At 37.8% G+C, this 25,523-nt stretch overlaps 1 protein-coding gene across 6 annotated transcripts in view; it reads right to left on the bottom strand.

The window, feature by feature from the left end:
- rev1 (REV1 DNA directed polymerase) overlaps nt 1-25,523 on the bottom strand; it is a 132,265-nt gene that overhangs the window by 5,957 nt on the left and 100,785 nt on the right. For 3 of the 6 annotated variants that reach the window (XM_079618791.1, XM_079618788.1, XM_079618792.1), the window contains 14 exons: nt 9,183-9,249; nt 7,922-8,054; nt 6,301-6,469; nt 5,957-6,223; nt 4,758-5,455; nt 4,541-4,645; nt 4,322-4,438; nt 4,079-4,205; nt 3,144-3,272; nt 2,886-3,040; nt 2,145-2,264; nt 1,449-1,669; nt 1,164-1,336; nt 169-410 (listed from right to left, as the gene is read on the bottom strand). In XM_079618791.1, the coding sequence (XP_079474917.1) occupies nt 169-410; nt 1,164-1,336; nt 1,449-1,669; nt 2,145-2,264; nt 2,886-3,040; nt 3,144-3,272; nt 4,079-4,205; nt 4,322-4,438; nt 4,541-4,645; nt 4,758-5,455; nt 5,957-6,223; nt 6,301-6,469; nt 7,922-8,054; nt 9,183-9,239 (2,713 nt within the window). In that variant the 5' untranslated portion in view covers nt 9,240-9,249. Of the gene's footprint in view, nt 1-168; nt 411-1,163; nt 1,337-1,448; nt 1,670-2,144; nt 2,265-2,885; nt 3,041-3,143; nt 3,273-4,078; nt 4,206-4,321; nt 4,439-4,540; nt 4,646-4,757; nt 5,456-5,956; nt 6,224-6,300; nt 6,470-7,921; nt 8,055-9,182; nt 9,250-11,129; nt 11,415-25,523 lie in introns of those variants that run through there. The other 3 variants (XM_079618790.1, XM_079618793.1, XM_079618789.1) reach the window with 3 other exon arrangements.

The following is a 25,523-nucleotide window of genomic DNA, read 5'->3' as shown; positions in this document are numbered from 1 at the left end:
CTGCAGAGTTTAGCTCAAACCCTAATCAAACACATATGAGTGAGCTAAGATAGAGATAGATAAACTAAGATAGAGTTACAATTAGGTGAGTTTGTTCAGGGTTATATCTAAACTTTGCAGGACAGTGGCTGGATTTGAAGAACCCTGTCCTAATCAAACTGCTCTGACCTTGTGCTAGAGGCTCTTTCCTGGGGCTGTGGGCAGGCGGTCTGGCCTGCAGCAAGTCTTTGATCGAGCGACCACGAGAGGGCCCTTGTCCTGATGGGTCTGCATGTGGTCCCTCCAACTGCTGCACCTGCAGCCCCACTCCCCTCATGTCCTTCACATGCAACTTCATGGAATGGAATAGCTTAATGGCCTCTGCTGCAATCAGCTGACCATTGTTTGTGGGCTGAGCTAGTAAAACAGACCTGCAATGTGACAGTAACAATGTGACAGAAACTCTCAAATGTATATCAAATCAGAGCTCAGTTATCAGTCAATATTAGAGATTCTTCGAATGAATTAAATCAGTTTCAGTTGATATTGAATATTTAATTGTGCATGCTAACCTCCCCTATTTTTACATTTAAATGAGCTTTGCCATCTTCTAAAGATCATATAAAGTACATTTTTCAAAACACAAAAATGTAATTTCTTAAGCAAAATGCAAAAAAAATTATACAATTTCATGCTGTTGTGATACCTAAATTTACTTGCATCCTTTAAATGACTGATTTTAGTTTTTTAGTGCTTTTTTAATCAGACAAAATTGTATATGGTATCAGCAGAAATTGTATTTGATTTATCAGAGAAATTCTCCCTATTTTCTAAATGCATGGTACTGTGAATGAATCATCCATGCATATATTGTTTTCTGATCTCATCACTCTTTATCAAAACATCATAACTTGAATCTCTAATAATTTAGTAACTTAAACCCACCCTTTACTTACAATCAAGTGCAAGTTCACATTTAAATCCGCCTCTATCCAATCAACAACCGATACATTAAACCAAATACATGGCCTACATTTTTCTTTTCTTTTTTTGTTTCACTCAAATTTTACGTCACAATACAAAGGAAAAGATTTGTTGCTACTCCTGTTTCATCTCCCCATAAACAAATGGCAGTGGTTATTTGAGAAGACTAGAAGTGGCAAATTTATCCTGGTGCAAGTCACCTGGCAAAGTTGTCGCATATCCCATGACCACCATATTTGGCTGGCTCTATCGGAGCCCCTGCTTTTCGCACCATGACCTTTAGTGTAACCCGGCGACCTCTAAGCCCCGCCCCCTCCAACCTCTTCTGCACCTCCATAGATAGGTTAGTGAGGAAAGACTCCGCCTCTTCAACCTAGCAGAACATTAGAGGTGATGGAAAACTAATGAGGGAGGTCAACAGATTTAGGACAATGACAGGTATAGGACGATTCGCAATGATTGCTGTAACTTGTATACTTCAAAACCTGTGTGAACCGAATGTTGTAGTTCATCTCTGCAGACACAGACTTTCTCTCCTTCTCACTGCGCACAGGCCTGTCATCCAGTCCCCTGCAAAAACGAAAGAGCGTCTGTCCCGTCCGTGGCCCAAACTCCTTTTGCAGTCGAGACATGGACAACTGCTGCAGGTCACCGCAGGTACTCACTCCCAAGGAGGTCAGCTTGGAGTTCATTGAGCGACCCACACCTGCATACCGAAGCACAGGTCAACATGCACACAAACAGCAATAAATTCTACTGTTAAACTATTTTTTCAGCTTTAAATACAATGCCATTTAAAGGTTTGGGAATCCAGAAGTAAATGTATCACGGTTTCAACTAAAATATATTGCAGCACAACTGTTTTCAACATTGATAATAATAAGAAATGTTTCTTGACCACTAAATCAGCATATTAGAATGATTTCTGAAGGATCATGTGACACTGAAGGCTGGAGGAATGATGCTGAAAATTCAGCTTTACCATCACAGGAATAAATTACATTTTAAAATCTATTATTCAATTTAAATCTTATTTTAAATTCTAATATTATTTCACAATTATGATTATTGATCAAATAAAGGCAGCCCTGGTGAGCATAAGAGACTTTTTACAAACACTAAACAGACCCTCTTTTGGACTCTTTGAATGGTAGTGTATGTGTATGATGCTCTGTCCTCACCAGGCAAACTGGAGACAGGTTGATCCCTGATAAAATCATCCACTTCCTCTGACCTGAGGAAGTACTGTCCATTTGGTTTGGCCTTACGGGTCGCCATCCGAGCAAGAAGGATGTTGGAACCTGATGACAAGTATAAGGGAAGTTACAAAAGCTTTCAGAGATAAAACAGCTCCAACAACTACATTACAATATGACACATGGTCATAAAACTTATTCATGCGATAGTTCACCCAAAAATGAAAATTCTGTCATCATTTACTGACCCTCATGTTGTTCCAAACCTATATTACTTCTGTAGAAGGTGAACTTTAAAGAATATCCTGGCCACTCTCTTCGGTATGAAGCAAGTAAATGAGGACTGGAGCTCTTAAGCTCCAAAACATTTCTTGAGTTTACAGAAGCAATAGAATAGCTTTGTGTGAGTAACAAAACCAAAGTTGTTATTCACTTAAAATCTTGATATCAGCTGCTTGGCATGTTCACAAGAGTGCATTAGAAATCACAATGCTATTGTATGGCTTTAGAAGACTTGTGGAATATAGCTTACGAGTTTTATAATACTTTTACATCAAATTTCACATTCATTGTAAATGCATTGAAAAAAAGCAACCAGCACATTCTTCAAAAAAATGTCCTTTTGTGCTCCATGAAAGAAAGTAAGTCATACAGGTTTGGAACATCATAAGTGTGAGTAAATAATGACAGAATTTTCTTTTTTTTTTCATTTATAAAGTCTCTTACTCATTCCAACTGACGCAGAGCAACCAGTCTTCTCCTTTATATCTTCACGGATGGCTCGTGCCAGATCATCAGGAGTAACCCCCAGCTCAACCAGAAGAGCCGTGGCGTCCACCAGGGCCTCATCACAGCTTAGTGCCTCAATGTTATGAGTGTAACTATAAAACAAGCAAGTGTGAAGCAAGAGAAAATGTTTGTCTTCTGGGTTTAGGAATAACATAGCAATCCAAAGAAAGTTGTAGCAAACATTATATCTGTTACCTGGCCAGGGTCTCATACAAAGTCAGTGCCACTTCTTTATACGCCTGGAAGTCATACGGGACAGACTGCAGATCAGGACAGAGCTGCTTAGCCCGGCCAAAGAACATGCCGTTTCGCACACCAGCCTGCCTGTAAGAGGAAAACATCAGTAACAGGTACTGCTAGAGGTCAAACTGTATAATGAAAAATGCCATGGACTTTTAAATATATTGTAATCTACAGTTGTTGACAATGGAGGCCCTTGGAGTCATAAATGTTGAGAACCACAGGTGAGTTTCGAGTGTCCTGGTTTACCATATTTTATGCACTCTTTTGAAATGAAACACTCAAAAGTAATTTATTGACTGTTTATTGTTATCTGCCGTCAGACTGTGCCATAACGAGTTGCTATGGCTTGCTTGACTGACAGATTAGCCTTCTAACACCGCAATCTTGCTTTCTAACCTTATCTCAATGTCTTTCTTCTTGTTGCAATTATTCTGCTTTTTGTACATATAAAAATCAAAAAGTTTAAATCAGTAGTCCCATATCCATAATTGTTACTGTTAAAAAGTAATTGATATATTGGAATCACGCCCCTATTTTGCATTTGCCCCCTGCCCCTGAGGAACAATCTGTACATCCCTATATACGTTGAATTGATTTTATAACTTTACTGTACTTGAAGTATGCACCTAGCACTAGGAAAATACCTGTATCAGATCAGGACTCTGTATCAGCAGATACTCAATATCAAATGACTCAGGCACAAAAAAAATGTATCGGGACATCCCTAATCTATGTGCTAATTTACTTCTAAGTTTTCAAAATGAATAGCAGATACATACATTTAAAATGTAAAAATCTTTAAACCTATTGTTTCTAGGAAAATGGACCAGAATAATCAAGGACTCAAGTTGCAAAAGAAAGTAGCCCGGCAGGTTTACAATAAATACCTGGCCTCATAACTGCAAGAGGCAATCTCTGCCATTGAGAGGGCGGCCAGGTCCAGATCCACTCCATTACTGGGACCTTCATCACACTGTGGAGATGGGGTCATCTCAAGATCATTATCTGTCTCCTCTAAAGCAGAAAGAACAATGGTCACCTACATTCAAACTTCAAAATAATCTTTAATAAATGAATTCTGATTTCAAGCTCAATTTAACCAACATCTTTCTTCTAAAATCTGGGTTTACCTTTTCTGTACTGTTTCTGTTTCCTCTGGTAGTACTGAAACTCAAGCTGAGGATTTGCACCAGGTCGCTGTGCAACACGGCCTGGACCCCGGTTACTTGTCACTGCAACCGGTTTCCCTGGAGTACAGATTGACCATCAATAAAGCTCAGTTTATCAGTTGCTATCAAATAAGCTGCAACAAGAAACTTGAGCACTTCCATCTAACTAACTGATTGTACCTGTGAGATCTGGCCGGTGTCTGATCCCAACGGATACAAAGAAGCAGTCCATATCCACATGAAGAATACAGGACTGACGCACCTGAGGAGCAGCCATTAAGGAACCTATGCCAAAGAGAAATACAGAAACTTTTTTTTGCAAAAATCTGCATCACAAATACACATGCTCCTCAATAACAAAAAAAATACACAAACATAAACCACAAAGACAAGCTACCTGAACTGCTATTAGCTTTGAGCTTCTTTAGTTTCTCTTTTCCAGAGAAAACCGCTCCTCCTGCTACTCGCCGCCTGCTCTGCAGGGAGTTCACATACTCAGAAAACTCATTACGCCATGTAGAAATATGATGCAGCCTTGAGTGAGAAAAGAACTCTGATATTATTCCAGCCTCTGCTCCCTGCGCAGTTGAACTCCCTGACTGGTTACTAGAGTTTGCGAGGATGGAAGAGTTAGGGGTCATGTGATAACTCCCATTTAGTCGAACTCTTGTCTGATTGCCCTTCTGAGGGGGAGCTGAAGTTCCTGGATTAGATGTTGGTTCTGGATGGAGTTCTTTTTGCATATTGTGAGGATCAGGCTTCTTTGCAGGGCTGGCTGTGGATATCAAGGATGTCTGATGGGAATTTGCTTTTGATCCAGCAGAAGAGCAGCTGGGCTCCTCCCTGTCCCAGCATCCAGCCTGTGGGAGGTGGGACTGAAGGGACCCTGTGTCAACAACATGAGGGCGATGTTCTGCAAAAGAAACTAAGTCCTGAGGCTTTAAGGCACCATTCACAGGGTGTACATAACCGTTAGTTAACGAGCCTCTTGGCAAAAGGGCACAGGCGTTGTCATCATCATCTCCATCATGAATGCCATTAACTCTGGGCCTCTCTGCATCATCCTCAGAGGTGATGCTATATGAGCCATTTCTGCTAGACAAAAGGAGACAAGAAGATACAATATTAAATAATTATCCAAATGTGTTTTTTTTTTATGAGGGGTGTAAAAACATGGCCCATGGTCGTGAAGCAGTTTTAACTGACATGCAGGCCAATACAATAAACCGATAACAAATAAATGGGCGAAATTAAAATTCTATACTATGTAGTCTAAATAAATGTGAGAGAAAAAGAAAAGAAAACTTTTTTTTTTTTAAATGCTCCAAGTGAATTTAGAAACATGAACAATGTACAGTGTGAAAACCTGATTTTTATAACCTGATAACATTGTTACATTTCAGTATTTATACACCTAAAGACTTTAAACAAGTTACATGATAAATGTCATCTAAATGTAAAAATTGGGTGAATGAAGTCTAAATTAAATATATATCCAAACACGAACAATATGAAAAACGAATAAAATAATTTGTTGTGTTGCATGCTATTTCTTGGATCTTGTGCCAGTGGATCCCTGGTATAAAGCATACTCACAGTTTGACGTCTGACTGGTGATTAGTTCGATCAGTGAAGTTAGCCATGTGGTTAGCGTGAGTGGATTTGAGAACTTCTTTAGAGAGGTTTTGAGTGTGGCTGGGCTTGATACTGTCTGACTGGGGGTGGATTGGACTGGGTTTGTGTGGTCCATGGCTGAATGACAGATCCTGCCCTCCTTGTGCACAAACACTGGCAAAGCTCAAGCCTTTCTGCTTCGCATAGAGCTGATACTGGATGTATGAAAGTTGGCAGCCTGCCTTTATACTGCACAAAGAAACAAAAATATTAGTATTGCTATAATATTGTGCTTCAATAGCTTGCAAAGTGCACAAAAGCCACACCTGTCTGTGATCCACTCTGGCCGCACTACTTTTTCTCCTCTGAGCTCTTGTATTTTGTTGTTGGGGAGGTTGGTGGCAATGATATGTGTGGTTTTGGAGCGAGTGTAATAGAGATGGAACTGCCCGCCATGCAGCATCATCAGTCTGCGCAGCTCATCCGCACTGGGAACTGCAAACCAAAAAAACACACAATACAAGGTTCTCAAAACGGTAGAGCACAGCGCTCATCCTCCTGACACGTTCAGCGATGGTGCTCAATTGGGAGTCCAGCCTGCAAAGTTTCAACCATTTCACTTCATCTTCCCAAATAAACTTTTGAACAGGATGAAGATGGCCACATTTTTCTTATTTTGTTTTAATATAAAAAAAAATCATTTAGTACTGTCCTTCGGAAGAAACAGAAGATACTTACATGTTTCCCGGAAGACAAATTAAGTGCAATTTACTTTAATCTTAAAAAAAAATAAAAAAAATAACCCCTCCGGCTATTAATGCATCGTGTTTCTTTCAAAAAGTGAACCCCCCGGCAATTAATGTATTAATGTGAATGTATGAACCTTTTTTAATAGTTGTGTTTGACTCCCTCAATTGTCCTCAGAGTGAAAAGATGGATCTCAAAATCAAACAGTCACGGCTGGAAAGGGTTCAAATATGCAACAGATGCTGTAAAACTGAATAATTTGCTGGATTTTTCTGAAGAACATAAGGCAGTTTAACTGCTCAGGACAAACAAGGGACTCAAGAACAAAAACAGTCGTGGATCATCCAGGTAACGACACACAGGATTAAAAATCGAGGGTATGTAAACTTTTGAACGGGGTCATTTTTATAAATTCAGCTATTTTTTGTCTTGTGGACTATACGTACACATCTTTTATGTAAAATGTCTTATTCAAGACAGCACTAAATAAAAATGAACATGCCATTTTTATGATCCCTTTTATTTAGTTAAAATTATTAATTAGCAGATTCTGCAAAGGTTATGTTAACTTTTGAGCACAACTGTATAATATAATATAATATAATATAATATAATATAATATAATATAATATAATATAATATAATATAATATAATATAAGTCAAGTGACAAGTCACCTTTATTTATAATTACGCTTTATACCAGTGTGTCGCAAGACCGTTTTGAGTGGGTTCTCTACAACCCACTCAAAACGGTCTTGCGACCCACCAGTTTCTTATAGTCAAAGAAAGAAAAACAACAAAACGTGGTGGGAGGCATTTATTTTGAAAGGCATGCATGAAAGCTGTTGGCTCTTCTGTCAGACGCAGTTTAAGTAAAGAGTGCCTGAGAAAAATGCGCTGTCCTGATTCAGTATCTGCATGCCAGTATCATTATTCTAATGTTATTTTCACATAACAAAAAAAAAAAAAAAAAATGAAAAAAAAAAATATATATATATATATAGCACATCTAAATAATACAAAAATATATACTGTATAAATAAAATACTGTTATTAATTAGTAGTAGTATTAATAATGATTACAGTAAGCATTTATAATCTTTTTTTAAGTATTTCAAAATAATAATAATAAAGTTTTTAAAATGTGATTGCTTTCATTTTGACATTTGTTATCACAGCACATGTGGGAGAAGTCTAACCTGTATATCCATTGACATAGATGGCCACACCGCTGAAGATACAGGAGGACATTCCATCTTTCTGCTTCTCTCTTGGGGCATCCTTCTGAAACTGCTCCTCAAGCTTACAGATTTTTGCAGCCATATAACCGCCCTAAGTAAGAATTTAACAAACACAACTGTAATCTTAATTTGATTTGAAAAAAATCCCATTTACAAGATCAAGTAATAAGGCAAAGCAGACAGCACTCACTGACCACACACATAAAAAAACAAAAACATTTCTAACCACTGGAAAAAATGAACAGACTGCAATATAGACACACACACAAAGAAAAACGTGCAGCGTCTGGCTGACAAGCGTTTGATTACGCCTCAGACATTCAATGAGACTGGAGGTGCAAGTCTGCCCTGCTGGCACGGCGACTCTCTGTCTCCATGGCAACGGATGGAACGCTGGGATTCAGGAGTTGAGCCTGAACCAATAAACAGACACACACACACACACACACAACAATACTCACTCCACCTGTACTGACAGGAAATTCCCCTGAACCTAATTAATATAACCTGAGATATGAAAACACACAAGGCATGACTGTTCTGTGCTTAAAAAATTAAAAATAAAATAATTGTGATACTGAACATGCACTGGCAAGATTCACTTTTACAAGCAAACATGGGATCCAGGGTCTGCTATTGCGGCTGTAAATGGCTAAATCACTAACTAAAAATCAACAGTTACACCCTTTTGGGTCTCAAATTTGGTGGCAAAACACTATGGTTGCCATATCATTGGGACATATTGTGATTGTAATGTTAGCAGTGAAGACAGAAGCTCTTGGAGTTGTTTATTCTAGTGCGGTTCTGCTAATGCCTGAGTAACATCAGGACGCTGAAGCCCATCAAATCTCTTGCAGGGCTCGGACTGTGGCGGCACAGCAGAGGTGCTGGTCACCAGTGAGGAAAATTGAGATTACTCACTGGTGTAATACAAATGAAAACCTGTCTAGACTCCAGCAGGAACACACACATACACACACCAGCGCTCACTGAGGGGGAACGTTCACCTGGTAGGAAGGCAGTCGACGGTTATGTGGAAATCGAAGAACAAGTTAAAATAATAGTAAAAATAATACTTTACAGTGTTTACAGAGGCAGCCAGGGAAAACAACACAATATACGTCAGAGGACAACTCAACTGTAAAAAAAAAAAAACAGCTGCTTGCCTTCTTGATATCAATAACATTAAATTAAATAACAAAGAAAAACAGACTCTTACCCTTTCTCCCCACCCGTCACCTTCACTGGCTTTCTTTCTCCATCCATCTCGACTCATACTGAGGGACCTGAAACACAACGATTCAACAGAATGAGTCAAAAACTAAAAGTGTGAGCGATGGAAATTAACATAAAAATGAGGACACAAGTCTGCACATCTGTTCTCTTCATCACACTTGCATGTTTACAGACTCAAAGAAAGGGAACAAGCTACGGTAAACAAAAAAGTGCTATCTCTTTAATTAGCAGGCAGAAGAGTGACTTCTTTAATAAAGAAAATTAAATGCATCTGAAATGCTAAATCTTGAGCGCTGAATAAGACAAGTCCATTTTTATTTGTTTAGCACTTTTAACAATACACTGTAGAGCAGCTTTACAAAAAAATCATGATGTTTTAGTTTATAGTCACATTTAGCCAATTAGAGCTTGGCAATAATATGGTTTACATTTGGCAACAATACAAACAATCAAGTAGTTGAGCAAAGTGCAAAGTGAAGTCTAAATTAAACATATTCCTCTAAATTACACCTCTTTTTATCTAACATAAAACTGAAATAATTGTATGCATTCAACAGACACCTTTATCCACAAGTGACTTACAGATTTCATTCAAGTTTGAATCCACTGCATTGAATTCAGGTACATTTTTATAGTTTGTAGATGCATATATCTGAACTTTGAAAACACAGTGAGGTCAAAGGTCAACGGAAAACACATGATCAGCATTTTTCTCCAAGTAAGTACTGCACACCTTGCCAGAGCAGAGGTCATCTGTACATCTGTTCCAGTCATTTACTTTTATTCTTGACAAATGAATATATAAGACCAGCAATGCACTGTCTCCTTGATCATTTTGCCTCTGATACAATCTTTTTCATTAAATGTGGTAGTGAAGAGTAAGGGAATTAAAAAATGGGGATGCTCACAAAGTTTTTAATGTTATTTACAGCCACATGCTGGGTTATTTGTTTATTCAGCATATTTAATAGTTGTGATGTCACACACCACACGACGCATTTGAACCCACTACTAGGTGATTCTTAACTATGGCAGTTCAGACAATCGGACCAAAAACATTTACTTACCATCTGATTCATTTACCAAAAATTACACAAGAAATATGCAAGGGATACCTTCACTAGGCCATGCAATGCACTTCTGCAGAAGGCAGTTGATGTGTTTTAGAAGCCATAAAACTTACCAACAGTTAATGCCAATGAAAATAACAGTTTTTTTTAAATCATCATAAAATTATTACTGCTGAAAAACACATTAGGTCTTATATGGTCTCACAGGCTTACCAACCTTGTGTTCAGTTGGTTAGCCAGCTGGTCTTACAGCCTGACTACTGAAAAGCTAAAAGTCGTTTTGTTTTTTCCACCAGGGATGTGTATTGAAGGCTTAGAAATGGTTGACAAATGGAAAGATTCATGTTTAGTGAACTGTCAATCAACAATATGTATTGTATATCACAGCTACATAGGCTACATTTTTAATAAAAGATAGATTTTACAAAACCTTAAGTGATAGCTCCCTAACACAAATTATACTCCATTGCGGGTTTATTTGTAGCTTTAGTTGAACACACCAGCTATCACATGGGACATGCCTGGCCATGTGAAAGACCACTGAACTGTCTCGAGCTGGAAGGAAAAAACTTTGTAGTAGCCTACATTTGGGCAAGAGAATACGATACAGAAGATAAGTAAGTGGGGCGGCTGATAGAGACCGTGATCAGACACGTAGGAGAATAAAAAGGCAAGTAAGTGACATTTCGTGCATAATAAACTGGATTGCCATCAGCGTTTTTGAACAATGTAGCAGAAGTGCAACATACATCAGATCGATTAGTTCAATACCTGACAACACAACTGTAGCGTCACTCTGCGTGTGATATATGCGGTTTCTTTTTAAAAAGAAACCTCTGAAAACTGAAATTGTTGCTCACCAATTATCCCCCTTCTTTACAGATGTGTTATGTTCAAACCAAAGCGCCTTTGTTTCCGCTCTTGGGTTGCGTCCACCCCCTTTGCGTCAATTGTGAAGGATTACTAACAGAGACTTCGCGCATGCTGGACTCTGTCCATATCAACATGCTCCCGTGACTGCAAGATTCACCCCTTTTACCATTCACTCGTATCTCTCCATTGCTAACCGCTTGCTCTGCCAGATTCTCTGCTTGTTTTCGCTTAAGACCCTCCTCCTCCACTCCTCTCCTCCTCCTCTCCCTCTCAGACGGGTCGCACAGTGACAGCGTTAGCACTAGCTGTATCTCACAGCACCATCAAGCGGTCTGTTTGTCACCTTACACTTGACGCAGAGTTTAGCTTTTGAATTTTAATCACGTTCTGCAGACGTCGCTCCGAAATGTTCCAATGACTAAGCTTGGCTCATGTATATTAATTATGAAGGTAAATGAGTAGCAAAACTCGAGAGCACGTAGATGTGAATTTGAGAACTTGTACAATAAATATTTGTACTTGTATGCTCAAATTTACACTCACAGCTCTGATGTGAAAACCTGTAAAATAAAAATCTGAAGTTGAATGTTGAAATTTGTACTCGCAGAGAATAGTCACAAACCTGTATTCTGAATTTGAAGCTGCAGACAAGTAGTCACAGATGTGTAAAATGCCATTCACAAAAATACAATGACTGACACAAACGTGTAATATATATTTGCACTTCTTCTTACATTCATATTCCCAGTACAACCTCAAATAGGCACTTGCAACTCCTCAAATCTGTCACTACAAGTTCAAATTTCGCGCCTTGACTTTTGCTACTCTTTTCGCGATATATGAGGTGCAAAACTGACTTGTGCACTTGCAACTCAGAGGAGCGAGAGAAGGGGCGCGGGCGGGAGCGGGGGTGTTTAAAGGAGCCGTTCTATTGGCTGGCGCCTAGCCAATGAAATGGGTCTTTTATTGTACGTGATGATGTCACGAAACCCGCCTCCTCGTGGACTATCTGAAAAACATGGCTTAATTTAACACGCAAGCTGATTTTCACAAGCAATTATTTTTGACTTGGTGTTTGGCTTTTAAACATAACTTCTCTCCTCACTCGTTTTTTATTTGGAATAATAAATATATTACACACCAAAGAAAAGCTTTATTTTTTAAACATTGGTTTGAGTCTGATATAGCCAACTATTAGTTGGTCAGTTGTTGAATTCTGATGGTGAGTTTTGGGGTATTACTGTCATATTTCTGTTAAATAATATTTTATTGTAATCAATTCTATTTCTGCCAAAAATGTATCTCTATTCAGAAATCATGGCTCTTGGTGTAACACAGTACGATGTAAAGTCTCCAAACATTTGTTTTTAGATAAACTTAATTTAATTAATGATTAATGCAGTAACCAATAGATTAGATCTCTTTTTGTTAATATTTATTCTCCTCCATCTAAATTTGATTTGGTTATGTTTCCCTCAATTGAGTGGGAACAATATATGTTATCGATTTGTTTTTGTTATTATGAAAATTGTATATTCATCAAACTAAATGGAGTAACTCAAAACCCAATTATGCTAAAGCAGCCTTTAAAATGTAGTTTGAGTCTGTAAAGTTTTTTAAAAATCAAAAAGCCCAGAGATCTGTATCTCTGCTAAATGAATTTAACATAGCCTATGTTTGTGATGCCCTTTATTATTATTATTTTTTAAATGTTTGTTTGTTTCTTTTTATTTAAATTATTGTTGTGTTTCAAGTTATACAAAATGTGAAAATGTGTATAAAAATCATCACGTACAATAAAAGACCCATTTCATTGGCTAGGCGCCAGCCAATAGAACGGCTCCTTTAAACACCCCCGCTCCCGCCCGCGCCCCTTCTCTCGCTCCTCTGAGTTGCAAGTGCACAAGTCAGTTTTGCACCTCATATATCGCGAAAAGAGTAGCAAAAGTCAAGGCGCGAAATTTGAACTTGTAGTGACAGATTTGAGGAGTTGCAAGTGCCTATTTGAGGTTGTACTGGGAATATGAATGTAAGAAGAAGTGCAAATATATATTACACGTTTGTGTCAGTCATTGTATTTTTGTGAATGGCATTTTATTTTACACATCTGTGACTACTTGTCTGCAGCTTCAAATTCAGAATACAGGTTTGTGACTATTCTCTGCGAGTACAAATTTCAACATTCAACTTCAGATTTTTATTTTACAGGTTTTCACATCAGAGCTGTGAGTGTAAATTTGAGCATACAGGTACAAATATTTATTGTACAAGTTCTCAAATTCACATCTACGTGCTCTCGAGTTTTGCTACTCATTTACCTTCATAATATATTAGCCCATGACGTTGTCGCCAGCAATTTTCCAATGGCGAAGGCCTGGCTCTTGAATATGAAGAAGAGAGCCTTCGCTTTTGGCAGGATTTATGATTCACGAATTCGCCATTGATATTGTTGAATTTAACATACCATTGTGATCGAGCTCAATGACAAACTTTCAAGGAGGATGTGAGGTGGTCGTTTTGTTTTTGGCTCAACCAAAATGTTCTGAGCATAGATTTTCGTTTATGCTAGTCTGAAAACTGTCTATGCTAGTCTGCCACATACTGCTTGCTGTCCCAATGTAACCTGTGGAGCTCACAGACAGAAAGGCTCCCGCATGAAACATCTATTTATAGCTCTGAGAATGAATGGCAAAATATATTACAATAATAGAGGTTACATGACATGCTTTGTTGCGCATTATTAATTAACTGTGTAAGTTACACGTCTTATGGCAAGCCGTTTTAGCATTTAATAGTCTACCCTTTTCTGTCTTGCCCAATAAACAGTGGTTAGACAGAATCAAGCATAATTTTAGTACAGTAGGCTACTAGAATATCTATTTGTGCCATGACAGAAATGATAAGTTGTACACTGTAAAAAGTGATCATTTGACTTGACTCAAAAAAGTGAGGAAACCCGTTGCCTTAAAATTATTTAAAGTGAGTAAACTTAATGCGTAATTGAAAAAAATAAGTTATGGGGAATTGTCAAGTTTTTTCCCCCCAAATATTTATGGTTTATTTAGGCTACTTAATAATTTTACTTAATAAGTTACCTTACTTTTTTTTAAGTTAAAGATCCCCAGTGGTGAAAACAAAACATTAAACGTTTTTAATGTTGTTTATGTCTACAGTATGTGGTGTTTTTAATATGCTTTTTGACAAATCATGTGCAAATTCATAAGTCAACACCATTGCTGAATATTCTGTCCATAAAACTGCTGTGAAAAAAACGCTTTCTGACGTCGCAAACTAACTTTTAACCAATCAATGTGCTGGAATGTGCAATAAAGCCAGGTTATCCCTGTATATTTTTCTGTTGATATGAAAAATCAGGCACATTTAGCTAAATAGCTGGTGAATTATGTATATGTACATTACAATGTTATGAAGAACAATATGCCTTACTCCACTGACGTTGTTCAAAGTGTTTCTAAGGATGCTGATTTGTAGAAAGCAGCTGCCTGAGAACGGGAATATGGTTTGTGTAACATTAGAAACACATTATTAGCTGTTAGATAACGTAGCTTAGCCAAAGGCTTATTATATTAATTACCGTTATGTGTCCGGCAGTGTAGAGATCAAGACATAAAACGTGTTACCATTTTGATACATCAACTTGTAGACGAGCCTGTATGAGTGAGTGGAGGCGGGGCTCATTTGCATATGTATGCGTTTGTTTATACTAACTAAAGCAAGAGTGAAGAGTTACATTCAAGCTATTTTAAGGCATGAATACTTTTTTTCACAGGAAAAAATCAAAGATGAGTTTTAAGGGATACAATTATTGACTACAATGGGACTTTAATTCAACTGATCACATGTTACAGTGTATACGACGGCTTTTGCGAATTTACCTATTGTTTGTAAATGATGCACACTGTTAAGGTAAACAATTATGGAAGCCCAACTCTGCCTTATAAGAAGAAAAAATCTTGCTTTGGTAAATAATACTTATGATATAACAAAAAGTCTAAATAATGTGATAAACAGACATAATTATGACATAAAATGTCTTTACTCTTGACCTGTTTTATCAAATAATTTAATCTTTTATGTCATAATTGTGTCTTTTTATCTAATAATAATAACAATTTTCCTTCATGTCTTTTTTGCCATGATTGTGACTTTTTGTCTCATTATTTCTACTTATCAAAATGTCAACTTTTTATGTCATAATTATGATTGACCAAATCACGAAAATGGGCTTTTAGTTGTTTAATAATAAATGATGTCCTTAAATCTAGTTTCAACTAAAGCTACTGAGTACTGAAGTTCTCATAAACCAGGCTATAATTCATGACATTTCCACATAACTCCACATTTCACTGCTGCTAACATTGTTTCCCAACCCTAGTTCGGGAGTAATCCCAACATGCCACATTTTGTGTTTCCCTTAATTTACAGACCCATTTCAGGTTTCTACTAAGGATCTGATGAGTTAATAAAGGAGATATCCATAATGCAGTTTGTACTCCAGGACCATGATTACACCATGGGTTAGTAATTATTTTTTGGAGGTCAGGTCACTTCATTACCTCTTTAAACACAGTTTGTCATCATTGTACATTCTTAATTTCCCCTTAGATGCTGAATCCAAACAACAATGATAACTATGTGAATGTTTCTGCAACTACTCTGCATCTCACATGAATATTTAATGAGGTAAGCACTCAGTTTTTGATTGGTTGTCTGTTGCTTAACAACTCTAATACTGTAACAGCATTGTCATTCCTTTGGCACTGCAGTTCAAGGTTATTCCCAAAAAGCAGTGCTAGCCCTGTTCTGGACCACAGCTTAACCCAGGGTTTAAGGTGGAACCTATTCACTGAAAATCAGTTTAAGGCTATATTCCAAATTTATGGTCTAATTAATCACACAATGCACGCAAAGGAAATATCTTTTTGTCATATTTGACAGTCATAGTTATAAAAAATAAAATAAATGAGAGAGCTTTCAGTCAGTAATTTTGTTTAACATATTTTTAACTTAACTGTAACAATTATTTTGTAACTTAAATCTTGCTACTCAAGTACAGTATCAGAATAGAGGCGTTTCAGACAGATTTCCAAAAGATGGCAGTATTGTTCTATAACTGACTTATGGAGGCGATACTGTACAGTTCTCAATTGAAAGAGAATGATGTGATCAGGTCCTCCTCTTTTTATTATTTTGACATTTATATTTTTATGTAACAAAATATATGCAGCATTTATGAAATCAATAAAAAATATAGAACATATATAAACAAAATATATTTAATTGATAATACATTTAAGTACAAAAAAACAACCGGGAGCCCATCATTGTGGTCTATTTTTCATTTGTGTTTTCAAAGTAGGCTACACACATTAGAAGTGGTTTAGGCCTTATTTTAGTTTAATTTCAGAGTGATTAGAGTAAATCAGGGGTGTTTCTAGCCTTTCAAAAAAAGCATCCTCATATTTTGACACTCTTTATTTTTTAGATTATGAATATATGGATATAGATTGTCTTTACCTGCAGTACAGCGTTGTTCATAATCTCAATGAGGAAAAAAAAAAAGAAAAACTGCTTCATCTCCGACAAATGATAAAAGATATAAGCGCTCATCCAGTGCTTTTTTTTTTCTTATAAAATATCCTGTTAATATTTTGGTGTGAGAAACCGCTGCAAACGATTCACTGCATAAGTAAACTGTTTGAATGAATCAAACTGAATTGAGGACAGTTATAGTCACTTTTGCTGATTGGTTTAAAAGAGTGATTCATTCAGATTCTGGCATCGTTCTGATTCTAAGCATCTGATAGAAAACACACGACACAATTGCTGAAATATTATCAAGGGAAATGATTCGCAGGTCGGTCTAGACTTTATGGCAACCTCGGTTGTCAGATAAGGATTTATCTGTAATATTTTACAGGGGCTCGTGCCTTGGTAAAAAAGGGTCTGACACCCCTGAACTAAATGTTTAGTTTCACTGACAGCAGGTATATGAATGAGAGGAGAGAAAAGCAATACTTGAGCGCTTTTTTCGAACAGATTCACCCTTAAGAGAGTGGAGAGCCAAGAAATGGATTTCATGTGCAGGACTGAATGGCGATGCTAAGCAGGATTTACCCTCAAGCTCAGGATCGGAAATCAGTACGGGGGAAATACAGAGATGGAAAGAGAATAAGAAAGAGGGATGGCTGCCAAGAGTTTAAACTCTTTCTGTGTCACCCTAGTCTAGTCAAGTCACCTTTATTTACATAGCGCTTTACACAATACAGATTGTTTCAAAGCAGCTTTAGGGATAAACAGGAAAATAATGATTCAATGATGCAAACAGAGTTCAATTCTGCTGTAAAGCCGCTCTAAAAAGAAAATAGTGTCATTGTTCAGATGAGGTCAGTTCAGTGTTGATTCGGTCATGTTTAAAGATAATCAAATATAAAATGAGTTTAATTCAGGTATAAAGCAGCTCTGTAGAGCATCTCTAAAACGGGAAAGTGATGCTGGGATCTTATCATACACACATATATGCACAAACACATGCTTTATTGGGGCTTGCAAGGAAATCAGACCCATGCACTTTTGTGCCTTTGTTTTTCAGGAAAGAAAAAGCACATTACTTTAGATGGTGCCCTTTACAGAATAAGATTTAAATGTAGACTGGGCCTAATAGGAAAATAATTGAACTTGTGAAGCAAGTGAATGCTGATAAGATAATCAATCTGAGCAGAGATGACCATAGAGACAATTTAGAGATGCTGCTTTATTGTGAGTCTGGCTCTGCAGGACATACACTCACATATATTGTTATTTAACATTAGGGTGAATTAAAGTAATTAATCGCCATGTGGACTGAGAGGCTTGGCTATGGGGTGCTTCTTTTGTATGTCTATCAGATAATAATGATCTTGGTATTGAGTTTAGTTAATGGAGTGTGTGTGCTGAGTTATTCGACTGTGAAAGGGCTCCATTAGCTCGAAGATTGCTCCGTTATTTATTTGCTAAAATTGTTTTGATGAATCACAGTTTCGTTCTTTTATTCTTTTGTCCTGTTTCCCTCGCTCATTATTGACTTCAGGTGTGTCTTTACGGATCAGTTCACGATTTTCTTGGAGGTTTTAGAATGTCATTACGTCCTCTGTAGAGACTTTTTTTGCTCTTGGACTTCAGGCTGTAAATAGAGTGCGTGCTGATAAAACTTTTCGAATTTTGCAAATCAATTGTTTTACGCTTTTAAAATGCATCATCATAAAACCTTAGATGCACAATCCCATTTATTGGACAGCAGCGTCTACTTTAAAGAACAAACATTCAAATGCTTATTAGTGCATGTGGTGCAGCACGATTACAGTACATGATGGATCCAGGTGCCTTTGTTTCCTGCAAACTGTTTATCGACGGTGGCTGTGGCCTGTAATGAATTGAAAATAAGTGCACTCGGTAGACAGTTGATCTGCCCTAAACTTGCAGCTGTGGGTGGCGATCATTCCCATTACGGCACAGATCATGACCCTCTCTTATGAACAGAAGCTGGAGTTTTGGGTGAATGGAGAACTTTAACATTATTAACCTTTGTGTTGATTGAGCAAATTGTGCAGAAATTCCATCAGGTCTTCTTTTCATGATTTATCATTAAATGGAATGACATCTGAAAAGAAATAGGTTTCATAAACTCTTTATGAAACAACGCACATGTACAATTTGAAAGCACAGATTTATTTTTATCGTTGGTATTTTATTTGTTGTGATTATTATTATAATATGTATTTGTGTTAACTTTATTTATTATTTACAAGTGTAAAATCATAAAGCAACACAACAAAAGATACATTCAACACAAGCTGAGCTTTTAAAAGTGTGAAATGGGGAAAGGCATGACAAAGGTAGACAAACAGACATGTAAAAGAGACACTTAAATAAAAGATACAGTAAAAGAGCAAAGCGCACAGTAGCGAATGCAGTGAGGGGGTGTGTGGAGGCCCTTGCCAGGGTTTGCCCTCTTGTCACTCTCTCAGCGTCTAATGGGAGTGATTGATTTTTCCGCCTGCTCTTATCGAGGGGAGCAGCCAGCATCAATAACAACGTGGAATTAGACACATAGCATCTCCCAGCTGAAAAGAGAGGAACCGGGGGATCGGGTACGGCAGAACTGACTTGGAAGGGTAGACGGAGGGTGTCTGTTTATGTGCGCCTGCACTGAGCCTAAGTGTGCGATTAGATTAAAGATTTCTTATTTGACTTTAAAGGTGCGGGCGAGCCTGATGTCGTCCTTTATGCTGCCAAATTCCACCCTTCTTTATCTTAAACTCATCATCGTTCTAAAGCATAACAGCAGAGCCGGGAAAAGAGCTGAGGGAAAATCTTTAAGAGTGCAGCCATGAACTTGAGTGTGTATTATTCATATCTGTGTAATAATAATCTGTGATTGGTGTAGGCTCTGTTCTCAGCACAAGAGGCGGTGAGAAAAGCGGAAATTACCATGTTTCAGAAACGTGGCCGAACGTGTGGAAAAGGAGCACAGTAATTGAATACTTTCACCAGACAGATTTCCCATTTTCCAATTTCCTGCCAGGCACGTTAGTAATTTTGCCATCTCATCTGTTATTCTGTTATTCCAGTGAGCCTTGGCTCCAGAGGCTTAATGCAATTCTTGGGAGGTAATTGGAAGGTACAGGTGCAGGAGGTTCATTTGCATTCACAGTTTCTGCATATCTACGACAGTACAACCACTTCAACATACAGCATGAGGAGAGCACATTCCCATGGATGTGCAATGCAAGACAAACTCCTTGACACGGGATCACATCACAATTAATGTTTATTGTTATTGCTCTGCTCTCTCTCTCATGCACACATACACAAATATAAACATAATTCCATTTTTGACAGTTAAGGTTTTTCCCCCCAGTGTGGTTCGAAACGAGGATTCGAATGTACAAACAAATATGTTTGTGATGACGTGTTCATTGGTAAACAAACATTGGTGTGTGCGATTTTCAGGCATTTATCCGGTTCACTTCATCTGTTAGTTAATATATTGACTTGTAACTTCAACCAAATATTAGCTAGAGTTAGCTACCTAGCCACACCTGATTTACCTTAGCGAGTCGCCGCATCACTAAAGCTGTTCCACCAGCTTAGTTTTCCTGCACTGTAAACAATTATTTTAAACAAGTTAAATAAAAAAGATTATTGGAATATGTTCCACAAGAAAAAAAGTCTTTCTACTTCAAAATCTCACATTTAATTCAATGTGTAACTTGTAAATATTTGTTACATTTACTAGCAATTTCTGAGTGAAAATTGTTTTTTTTAGTTTGTCCTGAGTACGGTTAACGGTGAACCATTTTGTAATGAAAATGCTATCATTACTTAACTCTGCTCATCATAATGGTGAAAAAATGTGTATATTAGACTCCATAACCAAGCATCGATCTGAAAATTGCTCCAGAATATACTTCCAGCCTGTTACAGCATCATCTGCTAGACCTTTAAAATAGTCTCAGTTTCCTTTTAAATGTCCAAAAATGTCTGCTGAAGACTAAAAGAGATCGTGCCTTCTCTGGAATAGCCTCCCTATACATATTAGATCCTGTGACTCGATTGAATGTTTTAAGTCAGTGTTGAAGATGCATCTCTACTCTGTTGCATATAGTTGCCCTTAGATGCTTGGAGACTGAATAGTGATGATGAGTATTGTTTTATAGGTGTATTGACATTTTGTAATTTTGGGAGTGTAAAACTTAAATGTGCCATATAAATAAATGTAAATGTTGTTTGATTGATTAATTGATTGATTGAAAAAAAAAAAACTTTTAGAAATGATAGCTTTTTAGCATAAGTTGCAGCTCACTACCATCTGTTAATGCTTTATAATACCATGTAAAGTTCACTTGGCCTCTGAGTCTTTCTGGTAGAACTATTCGGAAAGTGCGGATATAACTGGAATGATGAATATGCCATGCGAGTATTGGCCTCTGAAGATGAATGTGTAATTTCTGCCACCAAATGGACATAGGCAGAGCCACAGTATTAACACTCTTTAGGCTATGTTCAGACTGCAGGCAAATCAGACTTTTTCTCAAATCAGATCTTTTCAGGCAGACTGTTTGCACTATTAATTGCAAGTGATCAAATGATATTTGCGTGTCCAGACATAATCAATCTGCATGAGTTGCTTTGGTAACAACGTAGGCGACAAGTATGTGACAAGGCTTTCAAAACAGATGCAGGTTAAATGGAGGTGCATCATCTCACTCTCCAAATAAGCACCCTGTCGAATCGCGGTGCAGAACTCCTCTGTTGCACAAGAAAAACTCAGCGACAAAGGAGACTGGTATTGTATATATGTATGAATGTATAAATACATCTGGCATTTCCATCACCGGGTTTTGACGTTGTCCTTTTGTGTCACTTTAAGAGTGAAGCAAAAGACAGTTCGAAATACAATTTGAACAGCCAGAACCTACAGACTGAGATACAGCTGTAAAAATCCTAACGTAATCACATTTTTTTTTTCTGTCTATAAACCATACATATATTTACATATTGAACCAGGATTGAAGGAAGAATTAATATCGCCCACCATTAACGGATGATACAAATATCTATAGATTTGCAAAGATATCTGCCCTATAACATGAAAGACAACATTTCCTGTTAAACGAAAAAAATACTACAGTATATTAGAGCCTTTTCTGTAAACCGTTGGAAAGACTCAGTGAAAAGTTTGCAAACTGTTATCATTCCTCTGCACAAATTTCTAATTTACAGAGCTGGTAACCCTGAATGTTTCTCTCTATGCTGTCCTACAAAGCTGTGTACATTCCATTTTTTTTCCTCACTTATGGCACTGTAAAACGAATAATGGTGATAATATATTTGATAAATAGGCAGAAGAGTAGAAAATACTCAGTCCTCTACCACTCTGCTCACTGACCTTGCTTGTCTCCCTTCATTGTTTAATTTTTATTAGTGGACCTTTTGTTCTATGCAAAGGCCATTTTATCCCAACCTGGGCCATTAGATAAAGGAAGGCACTGAATCCAACCTCCCCATCCTCCCAAAACAAAAGATTGCTTGCCCAAGGCCCAATCAGACCTCTTGAAAGAGTAAAGCATTTATTTTTGCTTGTAAGTCTCAAAGCCACACACACACACGCACACACTTGTAAGCTTCGCTGTCTCTCCGACTGTCCTCAATGCAAGAAAATGCACAGCCATTGATCGGGCAAAACCTTGGGCCATATGTTCAGTATCCACTCATTGATTATGAGGTCCAAGTCTTTGGTCTGATAGGGCTCTTGTATGAATGAAATACACATATACTTCTGTTCAGCCTCAGTATTAACCACTCAATTCTTCTACAGAATGAACAGAGGTCTGTATTATTCAGGCTTCTATAGAGCTGTTAAAAACTGTACTTAAAAGCTAAAAAAATACAGCTAAAGAAAAAACCTTGCCAACATGCATTCCCCGCAAAGGCTTGCATATGTGATTCAAAGAACTCTACTAAAAATGAACATGTCCATTCCCATCCTGAACTCAGCGGACATAGGCAAAGCCAGATATTACTACGTCAGTGTTAAAATAACATCGGCTGCCTTAAGTGATATTTTAAAGGGCACAAATAGTGGCGTTCGCAAGTCTGAGACCGCTAGTGAAAATTCTTGCATTTTTCTAATTTACAATACAAATTATATCGTTTTAAGTAAAAATTGTATTGAAATATGAATTACAAAATATAGTATGTCGCCCTATGCGACAGCATCATTGAAGAGGCATGAACTCAACAGGACTTTTACATTGTAACAAAAAAAAATTAATCAAATAAATGCTGTTTCAATGTTGTTTTGAAAGTTCTATCCATTAAAGTATCCTGAAAAAAAAGTATCACAATTCCAACAAAAATTGTCAACAATGATGATAGAGAAATGTTGAGCATATTAGAATAATTTCTGAAGGATCATGTGACACTGAAGACTGGAGTGATGATGCTTACAATTCAGCTTTACCATTACAGGAATAAATTACATTTTAATATATAACAAAATAGAAACTTGTTATAATATTTCACAATATTACTGGATTTTTGATCAACTTTTGAACGGTAGTGTACATTTATTCAATACTTTATGTAAAATACAAAATATAAAAATTGTGACACTAAAAATGTTTTTGGTTTTACTATATATCACTTGTTTAATAAAAAAATGTCAAAATCGAAAAACATTTTTTTCCAATTTTGTTGTGGAAGTTATTTCAACAAGCTGAAGTGCACTATAGAGGTTATTTTGTGTTTTTTTAATCGGCCTCCTTTAACCTGAATATAATCTGATGGTGATAAGCAATGAAATGTCAACATGTTCAACATTTTGTTTCATTTGTTTATATGCTCATTCACATGTTTGTTTGCTTGTTTTTGCATGATGACCTGATGAGAATTGTTCTGTAATACCCACACAATGGGTACGCAGCAGAGGCAGCACCCGTGACACGATACAGCTGATTGGCTGAGAACATACATGTAGGCATGCAGGCATCCAGATATGGCCTAGTAAAGATACAGGGTGCAAAGTAAGTAATTTCAGAACAAATCTTGAACCGTATGTGTTGTCGTGACCCTTCTCGATCCCAAAATCCAAGGTACCCCACTGTTAAGAGCCCCTAGAAGGCACCTATCGTGGAACACACACCCCTCCAATTTCTCTTAAGTGTGCACATACACACACACATCTCACCCACCCACCCATCCACACACCCAGACAAAGACCATCTTTGTTCACCCCGCTGTGCTCCGTGTCTTTTGAGATGGGCTGAAACTGCTCGTTAAAATCTGTGACATCTATTGGGGAGATCGACCCCCTATTGCTCACGGTTTACAACTCTCCCCCACCTCGTCCAACCCTGGAAGAAAAGAGAAGCACAGCCTTCCACACAAGAAAAGCAGCCAAGAATTCCAACGACAGCCGATGACTTCTTGAATGAGAGAGCTTTATTAGCAGTCAGAATCGGAACAGACCTCCCTCGTGCAAGTTGACAGTCCCAGCAGCCTCAGTGTCAGCACTGGGGACGCTCTCATCGTTGAAGTCCATCAGAGCCGAGACTGAGAACACCAGCTCTGCTTCATTCCCAGGCTGCTCCACTCATTCAATCAATACATTAATCTCCCAGTTAAACACCAAATGAATACGTCAACAGAGGGTGACAATTAATGCAGCACCTCGTTAGGTATCGGGCCACACTGTTATCAGGATCAGCGAGGAAGGCTGTTAAAGCAGCATCTTTTCACAGCTTCCAAATCAATTAACTCCGCAATCAACTTCTAATGAGAAAAACAAAGATTTCTTTTTACATTGATTTCATCCCCTCAAACGAGTTGGTGTGAGACCGCAAAACAATTTTAAATGCATTTAATTACAATTTCTAAAGCCATGAAAAGCCATGTCCCTTTTATAATCTCACAGCAGATATTATGATTGGACACAGTGGACAAAGCTTGGCACAAAGTGGTTGATAAACTTTGTAATTTTAGTTTTAGTTCACCCTAAAATAAAATTCTGCCATCTGTCACTCATTGACTCATTTACAAAAAAATGTTGTCATTAAAATGAAAGTAAATGGGGTCCAAGTTAGTTTTGGACAGAATTGACTAAAAACAGTTCTTTACAATATTTTCTTTTGTGTTCCGCAGAAGAAAGAAAGTCATACAGGTTTGGAACGGCATGAGGGGCAGAAAATAATGACAGAATTTTCATTTTGGGGTGAACTATTCCACTAAGCATATACGTGTGTTTGTGGACTTATCGGGTATCACTCGTGGACAGCAGGTGATGAGAAAGATGTGACACTAAGAAAGAAAGTGTATCTGGTGTTCTCTCTCCCAAATTCGTTCAAACGTTGGCATTTCATTATACTTGTCAGAGGCGACAAATGCTGCAAACCCTGAACAAAAGGTTCAAACCAATAGAAAAGAAAGCTTGTGTCTGTAGCAGGAAGGACAGTCGCCATGGGGGGAGAGGTGAGACGTGCGTCGACATCACTAGGACATTCATGTCCCGTACCTGGATAAACCGCATCCGTCCTGTTGGCTCCACTCTCCATAAACCTCTGAGGTCACCTGATCCGGGATGAAAGTGTGCTCGAGGACTCCGATGAGCACGAGGAAGGAAAGCACTTCTAGGCCCGTGTGATGGACAGCTAGTGATTAGGAGGAGCAAGAGGTTAAGTTACAAACCGCCCACACCCACAAAGATACTGCAAGAATGACACACACCCTCTCATTTACAAGGCAAAACCGTACCCTCCCTGTGTCACACGTGCTGACTGACACGGACATGCTCGCATGGAGTCTTGTACACAGAGAGGAAA

Source organism: Phoxinus phoxinus (genome assembly GCF_949152265.1).
Source record: "Phoxinus phoxinus genome assembly, chromosome: 7".
Taxonomy (NCBI): Eukaryota; Metazoa; Chordata; class Actinopteri; order Cypriniformes; family Leuciscidae; genus Phoxinus; species Phoxinus phoxinus.
This window is presented reverse-complemented; position numbering and strand designations above follow the sequence as displayed.